Below are 9,940 nucleotides of genomic sequence, written 5' to 3'. Positions count from 1 at the left end.
TCTCCAACATACCCTGCCCATGTTTCCACAGTCTGGGCCACGCACTGCCCTGTGTCTACATAGTCTGGGCTGCACATCACCTTGTGTTTATACACAGGCTGGGCCACGCACCACCCTGTGTTTACACAGTTTGGGCTGTGCATCGCCCTGTGTTTACACAATCTGGGCTGCGCACTGCCCGACGTTTACACAGTCTGGGCCACGCACTGCTGTGTGTTTACACAGTCTGGGCCACGCTCTGTCAAATGTTTACACAGTCTGGGCTGCATATCGCTCTGTGTTTACACAGTCTAGGCCGTGCATTGGCCTGTGTTTACACAGGCTGGGCCACCCATCGCCCTGTGTTTACACCGCCTGGGCTGTTCTTGCGGAGAGCCAGCATGGACACTATGGGCTGAATGTCCTCCTATGCTGTAACCCTTCTACTTTTCTAATTTCTATGACAGATGGAAGTGAACAGGGAGCTGTGTTGGTGATCTCTGGCTCACAGTGCTCCCTGGCGACAGACTGAAAGGATATCCAAGAAAGCGTGACAGGCCAGCACCACCATGTCTGGGTTTGAACACACCTTCTTCAGTAAGGGCTGTCGGAGAGGTTCCCTCGAGCATGCCCACATCCGGTCCTTTCCATGAGCCCTCGCAAGTACCATTCTGTTCATCGATTCTTTTGCAGGGGGTCTGGGTAGAGAGGAGATGAGAAATGAGGCGAATGGCTGGGATCGGGGGGAGGTCAGCATCGCTCATCAAGTGTGGCTCGGTTCTGGATATTCCAATCTACTTAATTCACCCTGTCTTATTCTAACTGTTGTCCCCCACACCACACTGTCTAATCTGGGCACTTCTGCCATGGGAGAGATAGTGGGAACTGCAGATGCTGGAGAACCTGAGGTAACAAGGTGTGGAGCTGGATGAACACAGCAGGCCAAGCAGCACCAGAGGAGCAGGAAGGCAGACGTTTCTAAGAAGGGCCTAGGCCCGGAACATCAGCCTTCCTGCTGGTGTGATGCTGCTTGGCCTGCTGTGTTCATCCAGCTCCACACCTTGTTACTTCTGCTGTGGTGTTGTCAGCAACCACCAGTATTTACCTCTAAGCCAAGATATTTCTCATTATTCACTCATGAGATGCGGGTGTCATCACCAAGCTTGTCATTTGTTGCCCATCCCCAACAGACATTGAGCTGAGTGGCTGCTCAGGCCATTTCAGGGAGCAGTTAAGAATCAGCCATATTACTGTGAGTCTACAGTTCAAACGGAAACCAGGCCAGATAAAGATTTCCTTCCCTAAAAGATTTTAGTGAACTAGAGATAATGGGAACTGCAGATGCTGGAGAATCCGAGATAACAAAGTGTGGGGCTGGATGACCACAGCAGGCCAAGCAGCATCTCAGGAGCACAAAAGCTGATGTTTTGGGCCTAGGCCCTTCATCAGGAAAGATTTTAGTGAACCAGGTAGGTTGCCATGACCACAGATCATCATCCATTTGGCTTTCAATTCAGTGTGGCCTGTGATTGGTCCTCTGTACAGTCAATGTGGGCTGTGATTGGTCCACTGTACAGTCAATGTGGGCTGTGATTGGTCTGCTCTACAGTCAATGTGCGCTGTGATTAGTCTGCCCTACAGTCAATCCAGAGTGTGATTGGTCTGTTGTACTGTCAATGTGACCTGTGATCGGTCAGCTCTACAATCTGCGTATATGTCTCAATGAAAAACCTTGGAAATCACACAGTGTATAAAAGAGACAGAGACTCAGTGAAATAAACCATTTCCCTCAGGCTAACAAAGATTTCCCTTGGTGCAAAACCTAGCAGAACCCACTCTTGCACCAAAGGAAGTTCCAATGGCTATATCTTCTTAAATATCTATAACAAGGTTATAGCGGGGTGGGTCTGGGTGGGATGCTTTGAGGTTCAGTATGGACTGGTTGGGCCGAAGGGCCTGTTTCTACACTGTAGGGATTCTATGAAAAGACACAGTCAGAAGATCCTCTTGTTTTGAGTAATTGTCCACAACACTCAGAAACTAGCTGCCTCTCAAACATTCACAGTCTGATGTTGTGGCCTGTGTTTCTTCCCAAATTACACCGCCTCCTCCATCAGTGTTTGAAGGAAAATTTGATCTAGACTTTTTAGAGCTGGTTTTCTTTCTCCTGAATTCATTTTGGCCCCTGGTTGAATTAAGCTGAAGCAATGCAGACAACATCAGCTCCATTTCTGGGAGAGACTGAAGGACAGAGACTAGCCTGAAGTGATCGTAGGAAAACTCCTCCAGCGTGTATGCTTTGACCTTGGTCTTCACCTCCTTCGCCTCGGCAAGGGCATTCTGGGATGCCTGGCGTCGCTGGTCAGGTGACATGAGGATCAACTTCTGTCAGTGAGACAAGAATGGGAAGTTGTCAAGACTGGCTCTGTGCACAGTTTCAACCAGATGCTGCAGATGACAGCTCATTTGCTAATAGATAAAAGCCACATTCTTACTTTCACCATGGCCTCCTGCATTTAAACAATGGTGTTTTGACTTGGCAGTGTATTTGGCATTGACCTGGCTTGGCAGTGAGCTGGCTGGAGTGGGTGAGGTGCTTGAGATAACAGTCAACCCAGTGTCACACACAGATATCCACACACCAGTCTGACCATGCAGGACTGAAGGCATATCTTTATCTGTTCACTTTACGATAAGTGACCTACTTCCAGTGGCCGAGAGGTGAGATCAGCCTCTGCTGCATTAGGAATGTCCAACCTTCCGAAACTGTATCAGGCAGGGAACCTGGTAAAGGGTGCCTCGGGGGTGGGGGCGGTGGGTGGGAGTGAGTGGAAGAGTGGGCAGCCATTAAATCATAAGGACTAGGAGCAGACGTAGGCCATTCAGCCCATCAAGTCTGCCCTGACAATCATGGCAGTTCTGATATTCCTCAACTCCACTTTCCCTATAACCTTCGATTCCCTTCCTGGTTAATACTCTCAGCCTTGAATACGTTTAATGTCTGAGTCTCAACAGCCCCCTATAGCACAGAATTCCATCAATATATTTCCCTCTGAAGGAAGAAGTACCTCTGCATTTCTGCCCTAAACGGGCAACCCCTTAATCAGAGATTATACCCTCTGATCCCACATTCTCCCAACCTACTGGTCTATCTACTGGTCCTGCTTACTGCTTCCTGAAAGAACTGTAATAAATTTATCAGATGTGATTTCTCTTTCGTGAAGCTAAGCTGACTCTGCTTAATTATATTATGGATTTCTAAATGTTTTACTATGACTTACCTTATAATAGATTTTCCCAACAACAGATGTTAAACTAACATTTATTTTATTCATTCATGGGATGAGGGCATCACTGGACAGACCAGCATTTATTGCCCATCCCTAATTGCTCTGACGGTAGTTAAGAGTCATTGTGGGCCTGGAGACATGTGTAGGCCAGACTAGGTAAGAATGGCTGGTCATTAATGAACCAGAAGGGTTTTTCCCCTGACAATTGACAATGGATTCATGGTCGCCAATGGACTCTTAATTCCAGAGTTTTTTTTGTTGAATCCAAATTCCACCATCTCTCGGGGTCCCCAGAACGGTCCCTGGTTCTCTGGATTGACGGTCCAACAATAATATCACTAGGCCATCACCTCCTGTGGCCCATCTGTCTTTTGTTTCATTCCCTTTTAAAATAAAGGCGTTACATTGTCAGTTTTCCAATCCTCAGGAACTTTTCCAGAATCTAAGGATACCAGGAAGATTCTGACCAGTGCATTCACTATCTCTGTACGTACTTCCTTTAATATAAGACCATAAGACATAGGAGTGGGAGTAAGGCCATTTGGCCCATTGAGTCACTCTGCCATTTAATCATGGCTGATGGGCATTTCAACACCACTTCCCTGCACTCTCCCTGTAGCCCTTGATTCCTTCTGAGATCAAGAATTTATCGATCTATGCCTTGAAGACATTCAACGTCCCAGCCTTCACTGTGCTCCGTGGCAATGAATTCCAGAGGCTCACCACTCTCTGGCTGAAGAAATGTCTCCTCATTTCCGTTCTAAATTTACCCCCTCTAATTCTAAGCCTGTGCCCACGGGTCCTAGTCTCCTCGTCTAACAGAAACAACTTCCTAGCGCCCACCCTTTCTAAGCCATAGAATGCATTCCATTAGGACACATTGGCCCTTAGCTTCTATTAGTTTATGGAGCACATTTTCTCTAGCGTTAGTTACGCATTTATTTTCTCCTCCATTTTTCCCCTTGATTATTTAGTAAGTTTGGAATGCTATTAACGCCTTCTACTGTGAGGACTAATGCAAAGTATTTATTCAACTCTTCTATCCTTTCCTGGTTCCCATTGTTATTTCCCCAGCCTCATTCTCAAGAGAGCCTGTATTCACTTTGGCTTCTTTCTTCCTTTTTATACATTTAAAGAAGCTCTTGCTGCCCATTTTGTTATTACTTGCAAACATACTGTAAATTTATTTTCTCCCTTTTTATTTTGTTTTTGGTTATCTTCTGTTTTTGTTTTAATTTTGTCTACTTTGTTTTTATTTAAAACTTTCCCAAATCTTTATCTTACCGCTAATCTTAGCTACATTGCATGTTCTTTCTCTTTCAATTTGATACTTCTGCCTAGTTGGATGCAGCTCCAGCAACACTCCAAAAGCTTGGCACACCATCTAAGAGAGCAGCTTTTAAACTGGGGGCCCAAGTGAAGGGCAGGGGCAGCAAGTACATGGGAATGTCAAAATCTGCACATTCCCCTCCCCGCCACTCACCGCCCTGACTAGGAAAATGCGTCGCTGTTCTGTTACTGTCAAAACCCAAGGAGGTGGGCACCGTGGGTCTACCTGCAGCACATGGATTGTAGTGGTTATTTTTATTATTCATTCTCGGAATGAGGGCATAACTGGCCAGGCAACATTTATTACCCATCCCTAATTGCTCAGAGGGCAGTTCAGAGTCAACCACATTGCTGTGGGTCTGGAGTCACATGTAGGCCAGACCAAGTAAGGATGGCAGTTTCCTTCCTTAAAGGGCATTAGTGAACCAGATGGGTTTTCCCAGAACAATGGTTTCATGGTCATCGTTAGATTGTTAATTCCAGATATTTTTTATGTATTTCACATTCCACCATCTGTCACGGAGGGATTTGAACCTGGGTCTCCAGAACATTATCTGGATTAACAGTCCAAAGATAATACCACCAGGCCATCGCCTCCCGTGAATCGGCTCACCACCACACAACTACTGATGCTCCAATCTCAGGAACAAATTTTTTTTAAAAAAATCATACATCAACATACCATCACCTCTGATGAAGGCTTCACAAGAGTAGGAATGATATAAACGGAATCCAGTGGCAGACTCCCCGTCTTCCCGCTGCATTCATTCTGCCCTTGAATCCAGCCGTTGTCTTCAGTGATTTCCTTATCTCTCATCAATTTTATCAAATCACCCTGCTCATATTTGAGGAATATAGGATCAACTGGAATGGCAGAGTGAGTGGCAAATTAAACATTGCACTGGAGGCTCACGCTGTGCAGTATATTATGTACATATCATATAGACTGTAATAGAGGTACGTTAGATAATAAAGGCTGGAAGAGACTGATTTAGATTATAGAGACTAAAATGGAAGTTACGCAAGTTTACAGAGATAACAATAGAGACTGATTTAGATTCTAGAGATTGTAATGGACATGGAGTCTTACTGTGCTACAGGAAAAGAAATGAATTATTTGGTGAGCATCTGTGAGCACCTAAGTTTTAAAGCTGGTGGAAAGGTTAATCAAATGTGTAAAAAACATAACTAAATATGAAATTAAGTACAATACTGAATATATGAGGATGGCAGTACAGTTGATGTGTCGCAACTGCAGCGTGTACGAGTTTCTGGATGCCAGTTTGACCCCGAGCAAACATTTGCAACAAGTGTTTGAAGTTCAGGAAACTTTGACTCAAAGGTTATGAGCTGGAGGAGGAACGATAGACACTGCAATGCAGCAGGGAGGGCGAACATGACCTGAATTCTTTGCAGAAGGTCTCACACCTCTTGGGGTTGCGTCATCTGATTTGGTCAGTATCGATGGACAGGAGAGTGTGGGTTGTGAGTGAGGCAGCTAAGGGAGAGGGGGAGGTGCAGAGGCAGGAGTTCAGGACCATCAGCCTTTGTAATTGTCCATTCCTTGAAAATCTTATCAATGCAAACAGCAACAATGCAAGGCACATATGGGACCATCTACTCCAAAACAGTGCGACCTCCTTGCGTTTATTTTCTCTAAGGCCTCAAGTAAGCAAAGAATGAACCCACAGCAGGCCAAAAGGTGTAAGGTGTTTTTTGAGGGAGAAGCAAATTTGCTAATGGCAGACCCGGGGAATGGGGAAATGTTACTGATTGGAGATATGTGACTGTAGAAGTCTGAGTGAGGAGAACACACATGGTCAGTGGCCTCCCGTACCTTGTCTGGAGCTGCTGTGTAATGCAATCGCGTACTCCGACCTCCTCTTCAGGCCATTCAGAAACAGGATAATCAGGTCAGCTATTTCGGCAGCATGTCTGCTGGCCAGTGTGTATTCCTGGCCCTGCAGGGTGGCCACTGTCACGGTCTGGCCGTACAGCTTTGAAGCCCTGTAGTGGACAGCACGCATCAGAAGGCACAGTGAATGCAAACACCAAAACACAATCGACCTGATAGTATACAAACCAGCTCCCATTCAGCCGTGATCTGATTGAACGGGGCAGAACAGGCTCAAGGGGCTGAATGGGCTACTCCTGTTCCTGAATGTTAACGCTCAGATGTTTGGATGACAAGTAGGAATTTCTCAATCATCGCTCACTTTGTCGATATATTACCTCAATAAAGCCTTGGGTGTTCCCTCCAGCTTGTTTCTAGCCCACTTCATGGTCAACCAGGCTAACCCATCCTGGCACCGTGTTTGCCAACCCCCCTCAATGTTCAGTTCCACCCTCATTCTGCTCCCGAGTCTCCATATCCTTGCAGTCAGCTCCCATCACTCCCTGCAACATGTCATGACATACTCATCCAACTTGTCATCATCTCAATCCCTCCAATCGAGTTTCCAAAGACCCACCTCCATCTGCTCAGAATCCACCACCAGGCTTCTTCAGCAGGGCTTGATGGCTCTCAAACACTTTGACCTGTCAACTGAGTCTTTTTAAAATTAACATTATTTGGTGGGATATGGCTATCATTGAATCTGTCATGCAGGCCCATCTGCCCTTGAACTGAGTGGCTTGTTTGGACCATTTCAGAGGGCAGTTAAGAATCGACCACATTGCTACTGATCTGGAATCACATGTAAGGGCGGCACGGTGGCTCAGTGGTTTGCACTGCAGCCGCACAGCACCAGGGACCTGGGTTCGATTCCAGCCTCAGGCGACTGTCTGTGTGGAGTTTGCACAGTCTCCCCGTGTCTGTGCGGGTTTGTTCCGGTTTCCTCCCACAGTCCAAAGATGTGCAGGCTGGGTGAATTGGCCATGCTAAACTGCCCGTAGTGTTCAGGGGTGAGTGGGTTATAGGGGGATGGGTCTGGGTGGGATACTTCAAGGGGGCGGTGTGGACTTGTTGGGCCAAAAGGCCTGTTTACACACTGTAGGGAATCTAATCTAATCTAATCTAGGCCAGACCAGGTAAAGACAGTAGATTTCCTTCCCTGAGAAACATTACGTGGGTTTTGTTGACATTTGGCAATGGTTTCATGGTCATCATTAGACCTTTAACTCCAGATTTTTATTGAATTCAAAGTTGACCTTCTGCCACAGTGGGATTTGAACCCAAGTCCCCAGAACATTACCAGGTGTTAATAATCCAGTGATAATACCACTACTGCCTAGTGACAATTTCATGGCCACCATTAGATTGGCTTTCAATTCTAAATCCACTAATTAATGAAATTGGAATGCCACCAGATGCCAAGCTCCCCAGAGTGTCAGTCTGGGTCTTGAGATGATTGAGTCACAAGACTACAACAGCACCATCTCACTAATGGTGGCACCTGCCTGTTTCTGTGGCACATGCTAACTTATGGCTGGCCCACCAAGTTCAAATGACGCTACCGTCTCAGCCCAGACTCTCACTGCAATTAAGGAGCAGGGATTGCGAGGAGAGATTGCAGAGGGATTCCGGTGTTTCGGGTTTTGGTGGTTGGGGACGTCACTGGTGGGAGTTGATTGCTGTGCACAGTGGAGAGGGACTGAAAGAGAGGGAGGCTCTACAATACAGCGACGTGGAGATTTACAACGGTTGAATGGGCTGAAGCGAGCAGGACTCAAACACCCACTGACTGCTCACCCACCTGTTGGTGTTTATTCCAGTAATTTCGGCGTATGACCATTTTATAAGGATTTTCTCGCTCTTGTCCACAAAGCTGATGCCGACGCTGTTCACTGCCACCAACACCAGCAGGTTTTTTGGTAAAATGGGCCCTGGAAGACAGCAAGAGTCACTGGTCTGCGACTGCACAGCGATCTCAATCCTCCCACTGACAGCCTGAAGACAGGAGGCAGGCCCTGAACTTTCTTCAATTTCACTGTCCTGCAATATTCCTCACTTTCTCCACAGCCAACGCCCCAAACAACAGCTCTAGTAACCTCTCCGCCCTCCTCCCCGCTTCCTTTGTGTGGGCCTCAATGGTGAAACACAGCAGTGTTGACTGACTGAAGGGAGCATTGCAATTCAGTTTGAGGCTAACCTTAAATATCTTCAGACAGTTGGTGACTCAGGGCAGAGACATCGAAGCACTCTTTATTCCCACCTGCCCATGCACAACACACACACACACATAGACACAATACATGCACACACATACATAAACAGACACACACACACACATACATAAACACACAGACACACACACACATTAACATACAGACACACACACACTCACATACATTAACACACAGACATACACACACATACATACATTAACACACAGACACACACACACACATTAGCATACAGACGTGCACATACACAGAATACACGCACACAGAGACACAATACATACACACACATACATTCAGATGCACACACACAGACGCACACACACATATGTACACATGCAGAGAAACATGTGCACACACACAAACACGCACATACATACAGTCACATGCACACACACAGAAATACGGACACCACAGACAGGGACGCGTACACATCTACACAAATCCACTTGCACTCAGTACCTGAAAATATTGCAGCTTCAAAAAACTTGGAGAACATATGAGACCATTTTATCCGAGCAAAATCGACAAGATGTTCTTTCAGATTGAGAGCATTGGGCTTCTCGTTGACAAACAAATCCTAGAACAAAACACACAATAAAGATTGAGTGGGACTGTCATAAAGTGATAGCTAATCCAGGAGGTAATCCCTCGTTCACATCAGGCTGAGGATGTTATACCCACCAACACACCCAGGAATTTTCTAAGTTTCCTTTAAAATTGTGGCTTACGTTACTGTGCCTCTAGTGGGCTGTTAATGGGTTCACTTGTTTTGTGAAAGAGAGAAAGAGCTGTGTTCTTTGTGGCTATGTCTGTGTCCAGAGATGGAACACACAGTCTCTACTAGTATCCTCAAAATATTTACAGCCAGGGGTGCACTGCCGAGTCTGGAGAGCATTGTCTGTCCCGCTCCAGCTGCCAACACCGTTTTAAAGTGGTCCCCCGCTTTGTTTGCCTAGTTTTGATTTCTAGTCATGAATAAAACGTAGAACATTACAGCGCAGTGCAGGCCCTTCGGCCCTCAATGTTGTGCCGACCTGTCATACCGATCTGAAGCCCATCTAACCTGCACTATTCCGTTATCATTCATATGTCCAATGACCATTTAAATGCCCTGAAAGTTGGTGAGTCTACTACCGTTGCAGGCAGAGCATTCCACATCCTTACTACTCTGAGTAAAGAACCTACCTCTGACATCTGTCCCATATCTATCATTCCTC

The 9,940-nt window shown here is 46.2% G+C and overlaps 1 protein-coding gene across 1 annotated transcript in view; it reads right to left on the bottom strand.

Annotated features, from left to right (window-relative positions):
• The window catches only part of LOC125457702 (unconventional myosin-VIIa-like), a 177,968-nt gene that overhangs the window by 51,085 nt on the left and 116,943 nt on the right, over positions 1 to 9,940 (bottom strand). The window contains exons 31-36 of the mRNA XM_059650965.1: positions 9,183 to 9,300; positions 8,294 to 8,423; positions 6,436 to 6,605; positions 5,281 to 5,462; positions 2,240 to 2,364; positions 520 to 677 (exon numbers count right to left, since the gene is read on the bottom strand). Coding sequence (XP_059506948.1) covers positions 520 to 677; positions 2,240 to 2,364; positions 5,281 to 5,462; positions 6,436 to 6,605; positions 8,294 to 8,423; positions 9,183 to 9,300 — 883 coding nt within the window. The remainder of the gene's footprint in view (positions 1 to 519; positions 678 to 2,239; positions 2,365 to 5,280; positions 5,463 to 6,435; positions 6,606 to 8,293; positions 8,424 to 9,182; positions 9,301 to 9,940) is intronic.

The sequence above is a fragment of the Stegostoma tigrinum genome, chromosome 14 (genome assembly GCF_030684315.1).
Source record: "Stegostoma tigrinum isolate sSteTig4 chromosome 14, sSteTig4.hap1, whole genome shotgun sequence".
Classification (NCBI taxonomy): domain Eukaryota; kingdom Metazoa; phylum Chordata; class Chondrichthyes; order Orectolobiformes; family Stegostomatidae; genus Stegostoma; species Stegostoma tigrinum.
The sequence above is the reverse complement of the archived record's forward strand: the minus strand, read 5'-3'. Positions and strand labels throughout refer to the sequence as shown.